A 22065-nucleotide genomic window follows, 5' to 3' on the forward strand; every position below is an offset into this window, starting at 1 on the left:
GAAATTGCAATGAAATCTCTGAGCCGAGACCTCGTAACCATGACCCAGAGTTTTAGGCTTAAAAAATATTGAACCAAGGGTCATGGGCCCACTATACAATACCCAACCCTTAACAATAGTGACTATAATATTGGAATGGGAGCTTGGAGTCACTGGTTCTATGAACCAAAATCCCAACCTGTTGAGATGGTTGAAAATAAATTGTGAATGCAGGTCTGAAGCCCAGGGAAGGATCAGCTACCAAGCCATTAAGGCTGTAAAAAGTAAAATGTGGAATGGAAGCTATGAGGCCTACGTCCAGTGTCCTCTTTTGATCTTCTTTTTATATGCAATCTAACAGACCATAAATAACATTTTCATGAGAATGAACACTAAAGCTTTTTCTTTGGTGACTTAATGTGTACAATATCAAAAATTTTTTTTTGATAATATTTTATATTATTTATAATTTGTTTAAAGGTCGCCATATGTGGTTATTATTGATCAGTGGCATTCAACAAAGATGTTTTTTGAGTTTCAATCAGATTGGCCTAATTTTTATTCAGATTGGCAGAACAAAGTAGCTTTTGAATGAAAAAGTCAAAACACCGAACAAAGTGTCCAGTTTCTAACAAAAGTAGTTGCAAAGTTATTCATGACAGAAAATGGAATCACAATGTGCTGATTATTTATCTGTAGACTACATATGATTGTAAAAGGATTTTAAAGATTGTAAGTGTTTTTGAGTGCAAAAGCACCCCCTTTTGGTCAATCTGGTCTATATTGGCACACCTCATCAGAATTTCAATATTTACAAGTGTTTCATAATGTCAATTCCATAATTCCATAATGCCAGGTTGATTAGAAGTCATTTTTTGATGATTATTTGCCTACAGAGGCACAGAGTATCTCAAGTCCAATTTTGAAAAGTTAGGATCAAAATCCAGGGACTAATTTGAAAAGTGTGGTTGTCAAACAATGATTGCTAAAAGAACCATACTGTTTCTAAATACATTTGTAATTAGAAAGCTGTTTGGAACACTGTACTGCATTATTGGAAGCACTTAAAATGCACCACAGCGTTTAGATGATTTGTGTTGAGCTCAGCTATGCTTTCAAAGGGAAACATTAAAAACAACAGTGTTAAAAACCTAATGGCATGTCATTGTGTTCTTTAATGTGAGATTGTATGCGACAGTCGAGCTGTTCTCCTAAAATGGGATCATGACCCCCCCTCCAAACAACATATAATACAACCATTAGTGCTCTGGCAGAACATCCTACCATCTGTGAAGTTCACTTAACACACTCTTTTATTTAGTATACATATAAAAACAACCAAAAAGAAAGAGACTTTTAATTCATATGTTTATTCAAATTAATTTGAAGCTGGGCAGAACAGAAAAAATATGTTTTGAGTTTCCAACATTCCTGAGCTTTGACCTCATGGTGTGAAAGCAATAATCACAATGTTTGCAGGGAATATTCATTTCAGATAGAGTTATCTGATAAAATGTTGGAGAACATTCTGTGCCGTTCACTTTAAACATGCACAGTAATTTTCCTGGAGCCAATAAATGAAGAAAATACATTACTACTGTAACTTATACAGGCTGATTTGATGTCAGTTCTTTCATTAACCAATGAACACACAGCACATTCAAGCCCCAAACAACAGCATGTTAAAACATTCATGTTCATCAACAGCTGGGCATTGTTATTTCTGTACAAGCGGCAAATAAATCACTTGAAAATGGCAAACAATTTAGCAAACAATTTAATTGCCCCCAGTCCTTTTGCAGGGATTATAAAACCACCACGTCCAAGCCAAAACATCTGCTGAACAAGAAGTGTGTGTACATCAACTTTACTCAGTTATAATGTATAAGATGCTTACCAAAAAAAAAACTAAATTAGTAATAATAAAATGTAATATCCTTTTAAAGGTAAGAGTTGCAGTCACTCTCAGCTTTAAATCTGAACTCTCTAAAAGACAAGCTGTTTAAAGTAAAAAGAAAAACCTTTATTTAATGGTTAAAGAATGCAAGAGACAAAGTAGAAGGAGAAACACTTGACAAGTCCCACACAAAACAGATCAGCAGCGGATATTTTCTCAAAAGTTTAAGAACTACATAAAAAGGCATTTTCATTTCAAGAAGGTCCAGGATTATTGCAGGCAATCAAGAAGAGTTTTCTGAGAAGATTTCAGATGTGACACTATCCAAGGGCTGCCAGTGGCAATTCATGAGTGAATCGTAGAGCTCCTCACTACGCTCCATGTACTGCTTATTCAGTGCTTCCACATCAACCTGCGGGTTTAGATCTAGAGGAAGAGAAAGATAAGTGTCAGTTAAGCAGGGTTGGGATAGCTACTGAAAAATTTAGTAGCTAGCTACTTTGTAGCTACTTTCCCAAAATTTGTAGCTAGCTACAATTTAGCTACTTTTCCAGAAAAATTAGTGGCTACTTTTTAAAAAGTAGTGCACTACTTTTTAGCTACTTTTCTCTCCACATGTCACAAGACACTGCATTTAATCAAGTGCCAGAAAGAAACAGAAAGAAACAAGATATGTACAGACATGACATTCAGTTCTTTATTAAACCTCAGCAACACTTTAGCCTCAAAATTCTCATCTGTGACCACGGCTCTGCGCAGTACTGTTAGTAAAAGTCTATTATGAAAATGTTTTTTCCACTTTAGCTAAGGCAGGGGTCGGCAACACGCAGCTCTTTCACTGCCCTGTTGCGGTTCCACAGCAGAATTAGATTTGTAGGTAAAAATAATCCTCTGTAATATAAAGCTCTGCTGATCATTCTAACATACCGTTCTAACACAGTTTTCACAATAAATGGTCTTAAACGCTGGAGTTAACGTATAACTGCTAGTTCACCAACCTTTAACACTGAAGATTGATGCACAGACTGCTGGTCAATGAAACATCAAAGAGCAAGATTCAAGAGGAACATTGATTAGGTTTTCTCCGCTCTATTTTGCTAGTCTTTTGCAGCTTTTACATTTTTAATTCTCTTTTGCATATTACTCGCAATTAATCACAACCACCGACCTTTGAAAGTCACTTTTTCTATCATTTGATTCGTGAGTCCCCTTGGAAAGGACTCAATTCAGCCAACGAAACAACGTGAGTATCAGTATGGCAAACCGCGAGCTGTTGCTTTGCTCTGAGTGCAGCATGTTTAGTTATGCTTCTCTCTATGTCACTAGTGACCGCAGTGTTACTAGCTTTGTTTGTGAGAAGTCTAAGTTAGTTTTGTGTTTGACGGAGAAGATTATACTGTCAGAGGTGTGCATCCAGAGGTTAGAAAAGAGCAGGGCTACTCAGCAGGGCTCAGACTCGCTGTTAGAAGCTCCGGGTGCCTCAGGGAGAGCTAGCAAGCCTTCGACTCCGGCAGCAGAGCCTTCACAGCGGGGCGACTGGGTGGCGTCTCGGCAGCATAGCCGCAAAGCTAAAGCTACCCCACGCAAGCACCACTCATCTCCCATTTACGCTTTCGAACAGGTTTGCCCCACTCAGTGAGACACCCTCTGAGATGCCTGATGAAAGAGCTATGGTTACAGGTGATTCTATTTTATGGCACGTGACAATAGCTTCTCCATTAGGGGCGCCAGTAGCAGTTAACTGTATACCGGGAGCCAGGGCGCCAGACATTAGAGGGAACCTGAAGCTGCTAGCAAGCCATAGATATTCAAGGATAGTCATTCATGTAGGTACTAATGACGTTCGTCTGCGGCAGTCAGAAATAACTAAAGATAACATTAAAGAGGTGTGTAAATTAGCCCAGACAATGTCCGATGCTGTAATATGCTCTGGCCCCATCCCAGTTCGACTAGGCGCTGAAATCTACAGCAGGTTTTGGTCGCTGAACTACCAAGTGGAACTACCACGCCGTGTCTGACACTTCTGCGTCTGTGGGGCTTACTTATTCTCAAGCTACTTGCTGAATCTTGCATGGCACCTGCGGACAAGGCTCAACTAAGGGTTCTCTCCTTGAGAGTCGCTCACGTGGGTGCAACCAACGAGATGACAGATGTCCTTTCACGCAACACTTTGATCCCCAGCCACTGGAGCCTCCATCCAGAGTTAGGTTACCCTTATTAGCCCCACAACGGGGAAATTTCATTTCAGCCACATACCCACTAGTACATGCACACACATTAGGGGTCAGTGAGCACACTTGCCGGGAGTGATGGGCAGCCATTTCCACGGCTCCCGGGGAGTAGTTGGGGGTTAGGTACCTTGCTCAAGGGCGTACTGTCATGCACTGTCAGCTCAGGGGATCGAACCGGCGACCTTCCTGTTATAAGGCTCATTCCCCAACCTCCAGCGCACTACTGCCCCTGTGGTCTCGTTCATGTGGCAGCAGTTCAGACATGCATGACTCATCAGACACAATCCACTGCCATCTGTGGTTTTCAGACTAAGCCCAAAATGGACCATTGGGTCATGATGCTCTGGCGCAAAAGAGGTAGAGGGAACTGCTGTATGCCTTCCCTCAACTTCCCTTCATTTGCACTCTGTCCAACAGTGCTGAAAGGGAGAGACATTGCATTCTTGTAGTAGCTCCACAACAGCCATATCAGCCTGATGGTGCATATGCTCTGCTGAGACCTAACCCAGCCTTCTTATCCAAAGTTCTCAACCCTGGGTTCATTGATAAGTCCATCAGCCTAGTAGTTTACACAAACCAGCCTGATCCCAGTTCGAGTTCTGAGGACCTATGTCACTGCTACAGCTGGGCTTCGTACATCGGATCAGTTGTTTCTATGCTTCTCTGAGTCAAGATGGGGTTTGCCACTCTCTTAAGCAGCAGCTCTCCCACTGGCTAATGGACATGATCAAGCTGGCATATGAGAGTGCTGGTTGTTCCCTGCATGCAATGGCTGGCACGGACATGCCAACACAGCAGCTTCCTGGGCTTCCCTGAAAGGTGTCCACGTAAACCAACCTAGTACAGGCAGTTCTGTCCCTGGGTACGGCCTGCAGATTGAGATGCATCCTGGGTTACTTCGAGTTTGCGAGAAGAGTAAGACTGCTGTGTGACTTGAGCATATATATATTATCTCGACTATGTCAAACTAGTGTCACAAGGTGATTGTTTGGCATAATTTCTTGCTTTGCAGCTGGCAAAGCAGAAAACCATCCACTACTCACATAACCAGAGTTAAGCATGTTATATACTCCTCAGTTGTCACGCACTCCACCACTCTTTAGCCCATTTATCATTGGCCAATTTCTGACCACACTGCCACTGTACTTTTATATTTAGAGTCAGACCAAATCTTACAAAATTGTGTTTTTTGGCCAATGTGACCCTTTAAGCACAACAAAACTAAAGAAATGCTAGAAGCATTACCTTCATTGTCTTCTTCAACCTCTTCAGTGGCATCAGAAGATTGCTGTAATGACATAATCTAAGCATAGGATTATAAAAAAAAATTAAACAACTTTAAATTCACAAAAGAGAGGGAAAACATGTCAAGAACAAAAGCTGGAAGTCAATGCAAATGCCATGTCTTCCAGAGTTCCTATTAAAGTTCAAAATGACTCATGTTACCAAAGTAGTTTTTTGAAAAGACTTCATGACAGTTTCAATGCTGATTGGAATCTGAATTTTTAAAGGGTTGTTTGTTTTGAGCTTCATGCTCCACTAAGAATTCCCAGCAGTATTAAGCACATTCCCTATACCATATACAATGACCTACTATGACAAAGCTGACTCAGCAGAGACTTCAATTCTTAATGAAATGTAAAGTTCTTCATGAACATCTCTGAAAAAGATTTGCATCAGCATAGATGAGTGAGATAAGGGGCCTGACTGCCCAGCCTCGTCCCAACAAGGGGTAGTCTCCTGAAATCACAAAGCTAAAATGACATATTTTTTTAAATTACAGTGAATGTGCTAAAATAGTGACATCTACTTTGAGCAGAGCTCTTCAGCATGACCAGTACTGCTAGTGTTTGTCTATGGAAACTGGAGGGCTGTATGCTTTATTTTATGCACCTCTTAACAATGTTAAGAAGTGCATAACATAACATGTACTAGAAGAAATATCCACATACTTTTGACCTCGCAACAATGCCTCCTTACCTCTGTGGTTGCGTGCATGTCAGGGGGCATCGGAGGCATTCCCATCGGTGGAGGGGGTCCCATCATCCCATGAGGAACCGGAGGAGGAGTGGCATAAGGATTATATCCATAATTGTAACTGTTGTACTGATCATAGCCCCAGTGCTGATAGTAATTACTGTATGGCTGTTGATAGTACTGCTGCTGGTAATTGCTGTTATAACTGTGATTCTGATTATGGTAGTTGTTTGATTTGTTGCTGTAAAATAAACAAAGACACTGTTAAGGAATGGTCCACCTAATTAGTGTACACACAATTTAAACTTGGATCAGCTACCAGGGGTGAACAAAATGAACCACAATAACCAAATCACAATTACAACAAAAGTCTGCACATTTGGTCATAACAGAATTAGCTACAAATTATGTGGGGCTGTATTTTATATGCATTTTTGCCATACCTTAATGAATAGTATTTTTCTGTTATATACTTAAATATTGCAAAAGTATGAAAGGATCTGCAAACTACTCTGAATGCAAACAACAATCAACATCACAATGCCATATTAAGTACATTAATATTTATGTGAGAACATTAATATTAATGCACTTGCATGTGTGCCATCATTCTCTGAGACATCACTGAGGTTTTCTAAGGCTACATTTACACAGGAGGTAAAAGTGGCCCAAATCTTATTTTCTTACCAAATCCGATTTTTCTGTTTGGCTGTTCACATTATCTTTTAAATGTGACCTGTATGCGACATCAGTCTGAACAGATCACGCTCCTAAACTGACCCGCATGTGCAAAAGAACAGTGTTTCACGTAGCGGCTCATCCAAAGGAAAACAGTCACGACGGCCAGCGAACGCAGTCGCTCCCGCAGGGCACGTTATTCGGTCACAGCCACTTCTTTGGTTTGTGTCCTCGGATTCTTTAAATTGTTCTCTGACGCTGCCTCGGTCTCCTTTCCGTTCGAAACCTCTTCGAACACGGAGCAGTTTGATGAGTCTCTTCTAATTTTCGGTACAGAAACATCAGACTAAGTCTCAGCAGCGTGAAATTATGACGAATGTCGAGTTGTTTTGACATAAAAGTCGCATGATTTCCGATCTGGCTGTTCAGACTGAGTCGCATTGCAGCAGATCGCATACGTATCAGATTTCAGTACCACATATGAAAGCTTCTCAATTCGGAATTGAAAATGTCAGATTCAATGCGTTTTTTGCTGTTCACACTGCCACACAAATAACATCTGTGTCACATATAAAGAAAAAGATCGGATTTGGGCCACTTTTACCTGTTATGTAAACGTAGCCTAAAAGACCTCACAAAAACAAGTCTCCCTCATCATCTAATGCTGCATGGTGATCCGACTAGGGCTAAAGTATACTGCCTCTGAAGGGGACAGCACCGTCCCTCAAGCCTCCTATCTGGCACAAAACCCAACAGTTAGCAGAGGTTTAAAAGATTTTTAATTCATGTTACACCATTTAATTAACATTGTATCCACAATCCTTGGTTGCATAATCTTATGTAGCCTAAAAGAACAGGACTCTGAAAAATGCCTCAATATCCCACTATACATAATACAGGGCTTGTAACACTATTCAACGAGACTGAACCTGTTCTACAGGTAAAGTGCAGCTTTGCTTTTATTTAACTCCTTATTCGACATTTTATGTTAGCACATTAAATACTTTGGTTATTTTGTCCACTCCCTGTAAGATTAAGATTTTTAGGACAATTTTACCTTTTGTTGACTGCAATGCTTATTCTGATGGGCTTGCCTCCCAGGCCAGTAGCATTCTGAAACTCCTCAAGGGCTTTCTTCTGCTCGCTTTCATCACTGAACTTCACAAAGCCATAGCCCCTATTTAATTAGTACAAAACTAAATTGTTGGCATTTTCCCTTTTAGTTTCAACATTGAAATAAGCTTATATAATGCAAGATTCACAAAGTTTAAAAAAGGAAAAAAGCTTAAATTGATGGTAGAACTTAAACTTTTATTTTACTTTTAACATGAAGTAGCATCACTTCATTTGTGAGTTGCTCTTGCTTACCCTATGTGGGGAAAACAATAGTTTTAGAGGATTTGTAACAAAGGCAAATCACATCAATGTATAGTGTGTCCCCTTTTTGGAACAGCAGGTTAAAAAAATGAAGCAAAATAACTGGCAGATAAATGGATTAAATTGAATGTATCATACAACTCATCAATAATAAAGGACATCTATAATCGGGCAATAATCTTATCTTCATATCAGTCATTGAAAGTGACAGTGAAAGCAACAAAGATGGCAGAATTCGTTTTCATACCTTGAATTTCCATAGGGATCAGTGACAACTTTGGCTCCTTTGCAAGAAGGGTATTTTTTCACAAAGAACTGATGAAGCTGATAATCGTCCACTTCTGGTGTGAGGTCTCCAACAAAAACAGAAAATTCAGGTCTGAGGAATAACAAAGAAAAAAAACAGCATAATATGTTTCACCATTTTATTAATTTACAGTAGGTTTGTTTAACGGTAATACAACAAAGAAAAAAACAGCATAATATGCTTCACCATTTTGCTAGGTAGGTTTGTTTAAATGGAACAGAAACAATAGATTTATCAAATTAACACTGACAGCTCAGTCATTACCTCAAGCACTCAAAAGGGTCTTGAAGAGTGTACTGTAACTGGAATCAGTACACATGAAAAAATACCATGCAAGGAACCATACAGGCCTAAAATGTTAACTCACCCAGGTTCAGGCCTTTTCCCATATGTTGCATAATTCAGCTTGAACTTCCTGGGCTAGAAATAGACAAATAAATAATAATAAATATACAACCTTTAATCAGCAGGAATTAAACATTTCCTGTAGCAAAGAAATTTCTCTGAAAAATAATCTTTAGAGTAAAAAATACATTTATATGATCACATACCTCCAGCATTCTGTACTGGCTTTTTCCCATTCGTCAGCTAGTTCCTAACAGAGTTTATTCACCAGTTTCAAACAAAGTCATTTATAAAACAGCCTCAACCACCTTTATTTGGTAAGAAATTAAACACTGTAACTTGCTCACCACTAGTTGTACATGGAATAGCTATTTAATTCTTTGCTTAAATATAAGGTGGGGGCCATGCTGTTTAAACTTTCAGAATTGTTCTTCTATAGATTATAGGCTATAAAAAAATATTACACTATAAATCAAAACTATAAAATAAGTACAAATTTGGTCACTCACAGGATTTGATCCTGGGACCAGCTTCCCATTGAGCCTCTGAACACATCGATCAACACTGGCTTCATCTGCCAATTCCACAAAGCAATATCCAGCAGAGCCTCTGGAAGAATGATTAAACACCACAATGAAATTGCGTTCAAAAATTAATGTAAGAAAACTTTACAGAAATAGGCTGACACAGAAAATATCTTTTAGCATTTGACACATGCAAAATGTGGACATTAAGAGAAAAAAAAACAAAACATCTAGTCAGAAGTCAGACAGTCTTACCCGGTGACTCGATGTGTGATAATTTTAACACCATAGGCTGTCTCCCCCATAGTGCTGAAAGCTTGCTTGATGAAGTTTTCATCCATGTATGGGTCTAACTGTAAGACACAAGACAGCTTATTACATATGAATCCAGACAACATTCTTAAGAGTAAACCACAGATGAATTCACAGAGATTAATTACTTTTACAAAACCTCACACGCTTAGATCCACCCAAGTCAGGTATTACAATGAACTGGAATCTACTACACTCAATTCCACAGCCAACTGTTCTGATCAAAGTCCTTTCTTAACTCAGTGCATTCACTACAGAGAAGATCATATTGGTGTCACAACTTTGTTACATTTTAAGGAAAGTGAACAGACAATGATTAAAATCTTGTGATAGGAACAAACATTCATCCATTTTCAGCATGAAAACTGTCAAAACTGTCAAATATCTGAAAAAAAAAGGCCAGGGTCTGTGAAACATATAGCCAAATAAAGTGCCAAAAAGAGTTCCTTGCATGATGCCATAAAAAACACATTTGGTTTCATAAATAAATAAATAAATAAATAAATAACAACAAAAAAACAACAGAGGGTTCTCTGAAGAACGATCGTCTGGGTGAAGGTGTTTTTTTCCCCTTCTGAGCAGCCGGTATCAGTGATTACAAGTTATCTGGCTTTTGAATCTTTACTTGTTCAGGTTCATAATTACCTTCAGTAGAAGTTAAGCTAACTAAAAGTGAGGATTTAAAAAATATAGTTACAAAGCCATTTAAAAACACATTTTCAAAATTAAAATTCAAACAGCAGGGTTACTGTGACAAACAATGTTAATATTTGATGGATCATGTGTGCTAAAGTTATTTTGTGACTTGATAAAATGCTCACCAAATATCAAAGAAGAATTTATCGAACCACCAAGAACACAAAACAATTTAACAGTGACCCATGTAGGTTTTATCCTAAAACAGCTTTGGACTTTTCATGGATATTCTTTTTCATTCCACCTGTCCTGTTTCCTAAAGGATTGGAGAAAGAGAAAAGAAAAGGGGAAAAAAAAACAAAAAAAAAATAGTGGCTGAATTACGTCACTCATCAAAATATTACGGCTTTATGAATGGAGAATTAAATTGGCACAAACGTTTCTTGTAACAGCACAAAACCTGCACAAACAAATAGGACCAAGTCAAGTCAAGAGGCTTTTATTGTCATTCCATCTATGTACAAGTACACAGTGGAGTGAAATAACGTTCCTCCAGGAACAAGGTGCAACAAGGAACAAAAAGTACAACGCGCGAACGTGCAGACATAAGTGTGCAAACAAAAACCATCTTTGTGCAATTTAGATGTTGATGAGGGGCAATAAATTGTAGTGTTTAATTTCTCTAAAACAATGCTAGCACAAACAAATAGTAGTTTTTTTATTCCACCTCTGATCATATGAGGGTCAGGCTTCATTTCTGCCATATTGCTCACCTCTACTTTAAGGATTTTGCACAGTCCTGTGCCACATCTCAACTGTTCGTGAGCCAAGCTGAAAGATTATGTGAGCTGCACATTGTCATTGCCCCAACACAAAACAAATAAATTTGGTTGGGAGGTCTGAGGCCCAGGCCCAGGATATTGTACTAAATACCCTGCCATTTTGCCTCAAAAGAATGAAATCTGGAACATGGTTCTGAAGCAAAGGCCAAGGGTCAGAGAACTAAAACACACACTTAAGAATATATAATATAATAAAACCCTGACTGACTGAATCACCATGGTTGATAAATTGCAACGGAAGTACTGAAGCCCAGGAAAAGGTCAAGTACCAATGTCCCAGACATTTAGTCTCTAAAAAATAAAAATCTGAAAAGGAGCCAAGGCCTATCATCTCCCCAACAAAAGCCTTAGAACAGGAGCAAGATATTTTGGGGTTCTCTGAGGCCGAGGGTCTTGTTCTCAGGCCTTATCCATTTAGCCATAAAAGATTAAGGTATAAGATTTGTGTTCTAGGAATCTGGGGCCGTATTACAGAAACTTCCTATCTTTTTGCAGTACCTTAAGATCTGACAGGTCAAGATAAGATTTTTCACAAAATTGTATTACAGAAGCAAATCTTATCTTAAGAATCTTATAGCATCTTTTCTATTCTCAAGTTAGGAAATCTTAACTTACTCGACTGAAATCAACCACCAACTGTCATTTCTGTTACCTAGCAACCGACCAAACGCACACAGCTGAAACGTAAACACGTAATCAAGTTAGTTAGCCAGACAGCTATTGTTAGCTACCGTTACTGATGTAAAAAAGGTCAAAGAAAACTAAAGCATGATAAACTGAAAGTTAAGAATATTGTGTCAGCGCTTTGTGCTGTTTATCAGTGTCACCACTCACCAGTTTCATTTCCCGAACGTTTTAGCCGACCACACTAACGTTACTCTTCCTCAAGACACACGTTCAGCTCTGTCTCCTCATTATTCTCCACCATCACTGTAATATTGTATCTAACGAGTTTTCATCAACAATAACACAGGAAGGTAATAAGAGGAGACAGAGGAGATCATGTCTTTAGTGTCTCCTGTGTCTGGGAAAATCAAAGCAGCAGCAGCGCAGGCATCAGCACTGCCAGAACTCACCAACCATGACGACACACACACAAACACACTTCTATAATCTGCCATCATGTCCCACATGAAATGTGTAATTACTTGTAAAATCATAATGTACTGTTTTACATTTAATAAATAAGTTACACGATTCCTAATCTTTTTCATTTCTGTTTTCGCTCGTTAAAGGTAAGGACAGCGGCAGCTTGCAACTTCCACCATTCCGCCTAGGCTAAATGGTCTCCTTCCACTGATTTCCATATGCAGCACACATCATATACATTCAACACGTCCAACTACTGTTTGTTATCACATGAAATACATTTTTGGTTAAAGAACAATATGAAATAAGTACACTAACGTTCATATGCCCTGACTGTTGTTGCCTTGTACAAGGTAGTGAATTTTCACCGCATTATTGGATATTTACTGTAATATTTTTAATGGTGTTATATTTACAGGTCTAGGTATTTGCTGGTGTAGGCTTCACAGTTTTGATCCTGCATCTAGTCACTTGTACCCATATACTGAAAAGGCAAGCTCCGTCCCAATGTGTGCCCTTTTATAATTGTCAGTGACGCATACAACATATTTGTTTTATATTATATATGTGTAAACCTATTTGCATAATTTTTGAATTTCAAGTTTTTGAGCTCCATTTTTCTTACAAACATCACTGACTATTAAATGTCACTGAAAGCCATAAGCTGTTTATTTTTATGTGTTTAAATCAAGTTATCTACACATTTTTAAGTACAAATTTAATGACTTAAGACCTTTTTAATACCTTTATAAAATTATACTATTACTGCAGCAAATGAAATCAACAAAGTATACTACAATATACACCATTATTGTGTTTTATTGCATTTGAATAACAGAAATATTCAGTGCGCATCAGCTAACACTTCTATTTCTTTATGAAAATAAAGTAGTATGATGGTAGACAAAGAAATGTCAAGAATGGACATATTTACAGTAGACAAATCACCTTCAGTACATACAGCCACACTATCCCTCAAATCAGAAGCTGGATAAACATGTTCTTCTTCTGGTTTAAAATGCAGATCACAGCCACACAAGGTATGCTACCATCACCTACAGAGTGGACGGTACAATACCTATGTAATGCACAAACAAAGACTTTATGCAAAGAGGGCTTCAGGTATCCCCTTGTGCTGCATTATGGAATTGTTATGCTGAAGGGTTCTTTTTTTTGTTTACATGTTGCAAATACAATGCGAGAGCTTAAAGAGATTGTTTTATTGCATGTTTTCAGGCTTGTGAAGCATCATATTGAATCCAATGAAATGGGGGTGTATCCTAACCAACTCCAGAGGGATGTAAAATTAGCCTTATTTATGGCCTGATCCACACACTTTTCCTAGCTGCTGTGTGGCCTAAATGCCTGTTCCTTTAAGTAGGTCTAAAGATTTAAGTCACTTAAAGTCCATGTACAGCTTACAGTTATTTCCCTCAGTTACTGGCAGATTTAACTTTGATAACTTGCTGACAGTTTACCTCAGTTAGCTAACTGCCTCGTCAGCTACTGGCATATTTTTCTACCTCATTATTAGTGCATCGTACAATATTAAGCCACATAAAAATCCGTATCAGATCACACAAATCTTATGTTTATAATGAAGAGACAGTCAACCTAAAGCAGGGCTCCAGATTGCAACTAAATGGTCGCAATTGCGACCAAAATTATTAATTTGCGAGTAATTAAATTAATTAACTCGCCAGTGGCGACAGGTAGCAACTTTGAATTATTATTTTTTATGGGTAACTATTTCTTACTATTGTTATGCATTTATTGCTTTTTATGTATAAAACGTAACTGATATTCTTTAGCATTACATGGACACATGCACCTGTCAAAAAAACACCTGCAAGCTCGCGTGATTTGATGCCCCTGCGCAGTGTCTCGTGAAAACGGCCGAGAAAGAATTCAAAGATCTTAAAATTAAATTCAACACAGCCTAAATGATAGCACGTAAAGTACTATCCTTCACGAAATTCATCTCCCAAAGCTTATGAACAGAAAATAGAGGATGGGACGTGTTGAGAATCAGGCACGGTGGAAGGCAGAGATGCTTAAAGGGGAATTCCACTGATTTTTCAAAATTTCTGTACAATTCACATGCACAAGCTGAGGTGTCCCAAAGTCTACCAGTATGTGAAAAGGACGTCAATGTAGGGCTGCACATATCAGAAGGGTTGCTGAATGCTGCCCAGAAAAAAGTAGTCAGCAAGGCAGAAGATCCAATGACAATTCGTGCACTACTGTGGTAAAATGGGAGCATAAGGGTAAAAAAATGAAATTTGAGGCAAAATGTAAAGTAAGTTTAGGGAAAACTCTGTCCAAGTCAAGAGGTGGAGCTATCTTCACCAAAGAAGCAGGTCAGCTGTTAAAGCTTGTCTAGAAAGATTACAAGTTTCCTGCCATTCCTGGAGAGGTGGATCAATTAGACTTGCCATAGCTACAGTGACAGCTTCTTTAGCCTATTACACATAAGCAACACAATACGCTGTACACGAAAAACAGTGTGAATCATCATAAACAAGCTGTTTAATGAGTTCAGCCTTTAAGCCTGAAAGACTGAAGCTCTTTGTTTTTGCAGTCCAGATGTCAGACGCTTTTGTCTTGTGTAATTATAATTATTGCCCAGTGATGGGGCAATGGGATTGCTCTCACAGTCTAATATTTGACTTCAGAGTGCTCAGATCTCTAATCCTTATTATTAATGATTACTGTATTGTCTGATTCTCCTGAAGAGACTGTTCTATAATGATAGCTCAACAAGTAAGCTGTGTCCCCTAGCTGTGGCGGTTCAGACATAAGTCTGTTACTGTACTTGGATGACTGTTTATGTTCGTGAGACAAAGGTCAGTCTATTTTAAGCTAACTCTTGGCTAACCTTCGTTGAAGTGTGGGTTTAGGAATGTATGTGTATGTGTAAGCATACCTGGCCAATAAAGCTTGATTCTGATTCTGATACTAAGGTGGATGGAACAAGGACGGTGCTGCTGGTGTCTCTGCAGTTGTCATTCGCTAAATGGCACAAGCAAAACAACACCACTTCCGGATTGGAGTGGCCACTTCCTGCTGCCAGACATCAATAAGGGACAGAACCCCTGCTGTGGCAGGTAGCTTGATAAATCAATAGAATTAAACAGAACTGTACAGTGCCCACATTTGTTATTAAAACATTGTGTGAAGTTTTCTAAAAGTATATATGAAAGACAAGTTCTCCTCAGAACCAACAAGCTCCTCAGCATCTAGCAGTGCTCTGACAAGCTCCAGCGTTAGCTCATCTGAAAGAGTAGTTTCCGTTGCTAAAGCCCCTCCTTATTAAATAATGAAAACACAATTTTATTGTCTAGCGTCAAACCGATTTCCCCAATTTGGTTAATGTAGGCATGTTTTCGAGAACCCTTTCTGATCGCTTTAAACTCGTCAGAGCTTATTTTGTAAGTTTTAATGTATGCCTGCACTCCAAGTGTTACGGATGTTACAAGGTAGCCGGAGGACTTTTGTGTCGGAAATATCGTATTTACGATATCGATGCACATGAACGGCATCACAACGTCGTATTTACTACTGGGAGACTCGGATTTTTCGAGGAGCCCCAAGTTTACGAGTTGGGGCATCAACAAAAAACAATGATAGCTGCTGATAAACTTGCCATGTTTCAGGTATTCATCAACCATACACTGCAGACTGAAACCATCCACACACGAAAACAGAAATATTATGTGTACACATATTCTCTTTAATAACAGAAAAATAAAAATAAACCAAAAACATAATTTTCACTTATTTCCAACCAAAATCAATTGAACACAAATCAAGTCGTACTTACGACCTCCTAAGTCATAAGTAGGAATTTCTGGGGAGGCCTTGAAGGCAGCATGAGCCCTACTTATTACTGGGTAGGTCAGCTGACTTGAACGAGCTGGGTTGATCTGACGTCATCAAAACACCCCTTCCAAGGAACTAGCTACTGACATCAAGTTTAAATCAAAATGACTTACAACAGAAACACATTAAACACGCATATTGCACGTCTTTCACATTAATATATACATTTTTTATTCGTTCCTTGTCCTTGTTTGCTTTCTAAGGACCGTAACGGACAGCTATATGTGTGAGCGAGCGACAGGGCGCGGGTCGGCTGCTGCCTTATGGCCTTAACGGCACGAAAATAATATGTTTCAAATAGTAGCATTAATTAGAAAAGTATATGATAGTACGTTTAAATGTAATGCTTTCAGCATGATCACCTTATGGTGTTGGCGTACACATAAAATAATGGAGAATTAATTTGTCAGCTGGATACATAAACCAACAAAGAAAGCCAATCACCACCGTCGACAGCTAATGTTACCCAGCAAGCTGCACATTCTTAGTAGAAACAATCCAACCACAAAAACTACAGCTAGAAAAATGTCATGTTTTATTCTTCTGTTGCAGTTCTGAAAAGAAATCCTTAAGAAATGTAGTGGCTTGCTTGCTGCTGCTGGTCTCACTTGGCTAGCTAGCTAACACATGTTGCAAACCCTTAGCCAAGTTCACGACACAGCTGTTACTGTTAGCTGAGCAAGAAAACAATCCGGTACTTACATCGCCCATCCACAGGCTTGTCATTCTGTTAAACATCTTGACAATGAAAACTGTGCCACAAATAAAATCTCACTTGACACAGCTTGTTTTGTAAAACGATGTATCAGAGTTAATCCTGCAACTACACTCCACTCAAAACATGGCGGAGCTGGCGGAACTGGCGGAACCTTGTCCTCTTCTTCTTCTTTCGACGTATCGGCGGGGCACATGCAAAGAACATACCGCCACCTACTGAAGCGCACTAAGTAATAGCGAAGAAAATACTGAGCCGCAGACTATTGTGGGTCTCCTCGGACTCCATGTATATATATATATATATATATATATATATATATATATATATATATATATATATATATATATATATATATATATTATTGCTAGAGGAATAAGCAATTATCAGATACAGGGTTTCAGTATACAAACACAAAACATAAAGAATACATATATAAACTGAAAAGCAGATTATCACATCTTGCATGAGGTATGAAGGTTGCGTCTTCAAACAAAGTTGTATTTTCTCAATACGTTCATTAGCTTAGCTGTTCTTTTACAATACATATACTGGATTGAGGAGATATAATTGTAAAAGTCATTTTTAAATGCACTGTAAGATGGGATTCTCTTTGTAAATTTCATTTTATGGATGAAGTATTTACCAAGTAGAATGAACAGATTAAGCAAGTAGCAAATGTCTTTATTGGAGTCTTTATAATAGAATAAAATATCAAATATATCTATTATCAATATTACGTTCATTTTTTGTCCAATATCCTTCACTACATCATACCAAAAATCCTTAGAATGAGTACAGTTGAAGAAGATGTGTTCAATACATTCATTTTTTTCACCACAGAAGCTACACATATTCTCTACTTGTGAGTTGTATTTTGAGACTATATGTTGCAGGGGTAATATTTATGAAGGATTCTTCTTTTCCTGCCTTCCGCCCAATGACAGCTGGGATAGGCTCCAGCACCCCACCGCGACCCAGAAGGATAAGCGGTTTAGATGATGGATGGATGGATGGATTCTTCTTTGACTTTGTTATTTAATACATATTTGTAAGAGAGGGTCCATACTATGTTCCAATCAATGACAAATTTTGATGCCCATTGAGCCAGTGCCATGGGAATACTTCTTGGGATGTATAAATCTTTAAGAAATCTATTATTAAATCATTCTTCACTTATATTCATTCCATCAATTGAAGCCGTTTCAAGGTTATCAAATGTTAATGCTGATATTTCTATTGTTATGTTTCTTAGGAGAGTGAGTATACCTTTAGGAATAGCTTCTGTTACTATAATATATTCTTTTGTGCTAATTTCAATGTTATATTTAAGTAGAAAGTCAGAGTGTTCATTTAGCAGTTGATTAACCAATAAAATATTACTCCTGCACCAGTTTTCAAAGAATAAATTTTTTCTTTTGTGACAGATGTCTCGGTTATTCCAAATGAAGCAACGTTGAGGAGAGAGTTGTGTTTGTAGATAAGAGACCAGAAGAGTAGTGACTGTTTATGGAAGTTGGCTAGTTTGATTGGTAATTTCCCTATCGCATAAGGACACTGCAGCAAAAAGTTCAGACCACCCAGCTTTTGAAATAAAAAATTGGGTAGAATATTCCGTTGGCTATGAGAATTTTTTAAGTTTCTTTTCATCCAATTTACTTTCTTTATTTTATTAAATGTTGGAAAGTCCAGTACATTCAATCCACTGTCCTTTATTTTATTTTTGATAACTTATTTTTTAATTTTGTGAGGCTTGTTCTTCCAAATGAAATTAAATAATGATCTATCAAGAGGGCTACATAAAGTGTGTGGGACATCTATAGAGGAGAAAATGTACGAGGCACGAGAAAGGCCCTCTGCTTTAGTTAATAAAACTCTTCCATGGAGACTGAGATCTCTAGTTAGCCATGAGTTGAACTTCTTTTTGATGGTCTCAGTCATTATATTTAAATTTAGGTTACTAATTTCTTGTGGATTCTTTGTAATCCTAAGGCCAAGGTAGGTGATTGTGTCTTTTACAGAAATTTCACAGATTTTGGTATGACTGCATAACTTTAAGGCCAGTAATTCACACTTATTAACATTTAATTTCAGTCCTGATACGCTGGAGAATTTGGTTATTGTATCTAAGGCCTTGGGAATTTCATTTGCATTTTCAGCCAGTTGTGAGACTTTTATTTCTTTCTAATTAATTGTTATCCCTCTGAACTGACTTTGGTTAATTAACATGCTTAAAATCTGAGTTGTTAACAGAAACAGTAAAGGTGCTAAGGGGCAACCTTGACGAACACCTTGCTTCATATCAAATCTCGGTGTAGTTCCCTGGATCAGTTTAATTGAGCTGTTTCCTCCCTTATATAATGTTTTAATAGCCCTAATGAAAAAGGAATAAAAATGAAAGAATTTCCCAGATGAATGTATGACTGATGCTGTCAAAAAGAAAAGGATCAAGGGGTTGCCAGCAAGCAAGTCTTTGTATTCTACCAGATCCAATACGAGTCTGATGTTATTCGAAATATGACGATCCTTCAGAAAACCTGACTGGCATTCATCAATGAGCTCATTAATTCCATACTTTAGCCTTTTTGCCAAAATAATAGCCAGAATTTTGTAATTGTTGTTTAACAATGTTATTGGACGCCAGTTATCAAGAAGCAGGGGGTCTTTGCTTGGCTTAGGAATTAATGTTATAATGCCCTGTTTTAATGAAGGGGGTAGTTGATAATTTACAAGAGCTTCTTCATATGTTGCAAGCAGAAACTGAGATATGAGGTCTGTAAATTCCTTATAAAATTCACAAGTCAGACCATCACATCCAGGTGATTTATTATTTTTCAGGCTTTTTATTGATTCTTTAATTTCATCTATGTGTAATTTTTGGGAACATAAGTTATTAAAGTCATCTGAAACCTTTTTCTTTTTTGTTAACATCATAAAAATGTCATCTGTGTTATCAAGAGAACTTTGAGAGGCAAACAATTTTCTATAATAGTCAGTAATAAAATTGAGATTGTTTTAAAGTCATCATTGGGTTTTCCACTAACCATGAGTTTTCTAATCGCATTAAGTTCACCTCTTGTTTTTTCAAGATTGAAAAAATATTTACTATTCTTTTCTCCATTTTCCATCCACTGTCTTCTTGACCTCACAAAAGCCCCATGTGCCCTATCTTCATAAATTTGATCCAGTTGTTTTTGTAGGTCAGAGAATGTACAATAGTTTTCAGTGTTCTCAGGATTAGTACTTAGATTTGATATTTCATTCAACAATTTAATGATTTTGGCTTTTTTTTCCTTGGCTTGATTTTTACCAAAAGCTACTGTGGCACATTGAATTTTGAACTTAAGTAATTCCCAGTGTATCCCATATTCATTGGCATTACGTGCTATTTTCCACTGTTCGCTAATGAGTTCCCCAATTATTCCTCTTAAATCATCACTTCGAAGCAGTTTATTATTCAATTTCCAGTAGCCACTATTATAGATTTTTTGTTTGTTAATGAGGTTTATTTTCAATCTGATTACTTTGTGGTCAGTGAGGACTGCAGGACATATATCGGCCTCCTCTACTAAAGGTAATAATTCATTTGCTATTAGCCATAAATCAATTCTTGATTGAAGAGAACAATCTTTGGTGCTCCGAGAAAACTGTTTTCTTTGTGGATTTTGGGCTCTCCAAGTGTCTATTAGATCTAAGTTTTTGCTAAATTTTAAGAGATTATTTGTGTTACATTCAGGTTTTGCAGGGAGTCTATCCAAAGTATTGTCCATTACTTCATTAAAATCGCCACCAATAATGAGTTTTGCTGAAGGGAAATTATTGAGTGTGCTTCTTATGGTGTCTTCAATTTCCTTTCATAGTTTTGGAGCAGTATCCATAGATGTTGCATAGTATTACCTGAAGTTCTGCTACTTCAATCACAAGTATTATCCAGTGTCCATTCATATCTACTTTTGTGAAACAGATGTTACCTCTAAATTTGTGTGATAAAATAGCGACCCCTGCTGAGTGAGTGCTACCATGTGCTAACCACAACTTCTCTTCCCATTGATTCCTCCAGAAAGAACTATCATCCATGCAAGAGTGAGTCTCTTGAACAAAAATGAAATCTACGTCACTGTCTTTGCAGAAAAGAAAGAAAGCTTTCCTTTTAACTAAATCTCGTAATCCTCTAGCATTAACTGAAATAAACTTTAAATCCGTAGTGAAACGACAGAGATGTAACTTTTCACGTAAACATATCAAAACCATCCTTTTTTGTCTCTAAGAACAGTTGTAACGATATTTTACTTATAACAGAAAGCGAGTCACCATTTTTAGCGTGCTAACTGGATGAGCTTTTCAGTTTGGCCGTTTTTAGGATTAGATGTCCATAAAGTGACAGTAGTGGCTACTGTCCGGAGGTGCATATGTGGAGTATCCAAGAGTTTTCAATTTTCGCAGTGAATTTCTTTCCCTTCGATGTAAGCTCTGGCACCTCTGAAGTATGCTTTCTTGCCTTCGCTGCGGGCCTTTTCCACGAGAGGCCATAGTTTTGCACGAGTTTGTTTGTCAGTCGCTGTCAGGTCCTCGCCGAGACGGAGCTTCTTATCCTTGAGCAGAGCATTGCTCTTGGCTTGCTTCCACACCAAGTCTCTGGCTGTTCGGAAGGCAAATTGGATTATTACACTGCGAGGTTTTGTGGCATCCGCTTTGCCAAGGCGATGAGCAATGTCGATGCCTGCGTCTTCAAATTTGGTTTCTAGCTCTGGGGCTACGGATCTGCAATTGTCCCCCCTGTATTCTCAGTTCTAAAGATTATAAAATATGAATAAAAGTTACTGAGTGAAATGATCATGCACAGAAATAGATTATCAGCATCATTGCTGTACTTTAAATCCACTCTAGCTGTAATATACAAGGGGAAACCACTTTTCTCAGGCTCTGGTTAAAGATGTTCCCCCTGTATTCTCAGTTCTAAAGATTATAAAATATGAATAAAAATTACTGTAAAGACAAGTCACATTAGTACCACAACAGTAAGACTTCAGCCTCAAAGACTACAGGGAAACCAACTTCCTAGTCTAACAATAATAACCCAGACTAATTACCACGGTAAAGTTAGTTTTATTTTCGATATTCATCTTTTCGGCGCTAATAACATTTGATCGGACTACGGTAGTCAGTAAAGACTTACATATTCATGACAGTAAGACCACAGAGAGTGAGGCACACCTGTTCTTTTGCAGTTTGGGTGACATTTAACGTACCGCTATTTTGTGTTAATACCACAGA

General features: G+C 38.0%; 1 protein-coding gene across 3 annotated transcripts; it reads right to left on the reverse strand.

Moving 5' to 3' along the window:
* Window positions 1-1327: 1327 nt before the first annotated feature.
* trnau1apb (tRNA selenocysteine 1 associated protein 1b) lies at window positions 1328-16961 on the reverse strand. 3 transcript variants are annotated; one of them, XM_036564964.1, is made up of 9 exons: window positions 16779-16961; window positions 9571-9668; window positions 9301-9400; window positions 8814-8866; window positions 8387-8518; window positions 7820-7939; window positions 6088-6325; window positions 5353-5410; window positions 1328-2302 (listed from the first exon to the last, which is right to left on the reverse strand). In XM_036564964.1, the coding sequence occupies exons 1-9, from the start codon at window positions 16812-16814 to the stop codon at window positions 2160-2162; spliced, it is 978 nt and encodes a 325-aa protein (XP_036420857.1). In that variant the 5' UTR covers window positions 16815-16961; the 3' UTR covers window positions 1328-2159. The 3 variants fall into 3 exon arrangements, with proteins under 3 accessions (XP_036420857.1, XP_036420858.1, XP_036420859.1); XM_036564965.1 differs by having other exon boundaries at window positions 1903-2302; window positions 5353-5395; XM_036564966.1 differs by lacking the exon at window positions 16779-16961 and adding an exon at window positions 8998-9041 and having other exon boundaries at window positions 2139-2302.
* Window positions 16962-22065: the final 5104 nt, after the last annotated feature.

The sequence above is a fragment of the Colossoma macropomum genome, unplaced genomic scaffold, assembly GCF_904425465.1.
Source record: "Colossoma macropomum unplaced genomic scaffold, Colossoma_macropomum, whole genome shotgun sequence".
NCBI lineage: Eukaryota > Metazoa > Chordata > Actinopteri > Characiformes > Serrasalmidae > Colossoma > Colossoma macropomum.

Coding starts and splice junctions, on each gene's coding strand:
- trnau1apb (XM_036564964.1), bottom strand. CDS start 16,814: ATGTTTAACAGAATGACAAGCCTGTGGATGGGCGAT. Junction 6,326..7,819: donor AGCATTGCAGTCAACAAAAG/GTAAAATTGTCC, acceptor TTTATTTTACAG/CAACAAATCAAACAACTACC. Junction 2,303..5,352: donor GGTTGAAGAAGACAATGAAG/GTAATGCTTCTA, acceptor CTCTTCCTCTAG/ATCTAAACCCGCAGGTTGAT.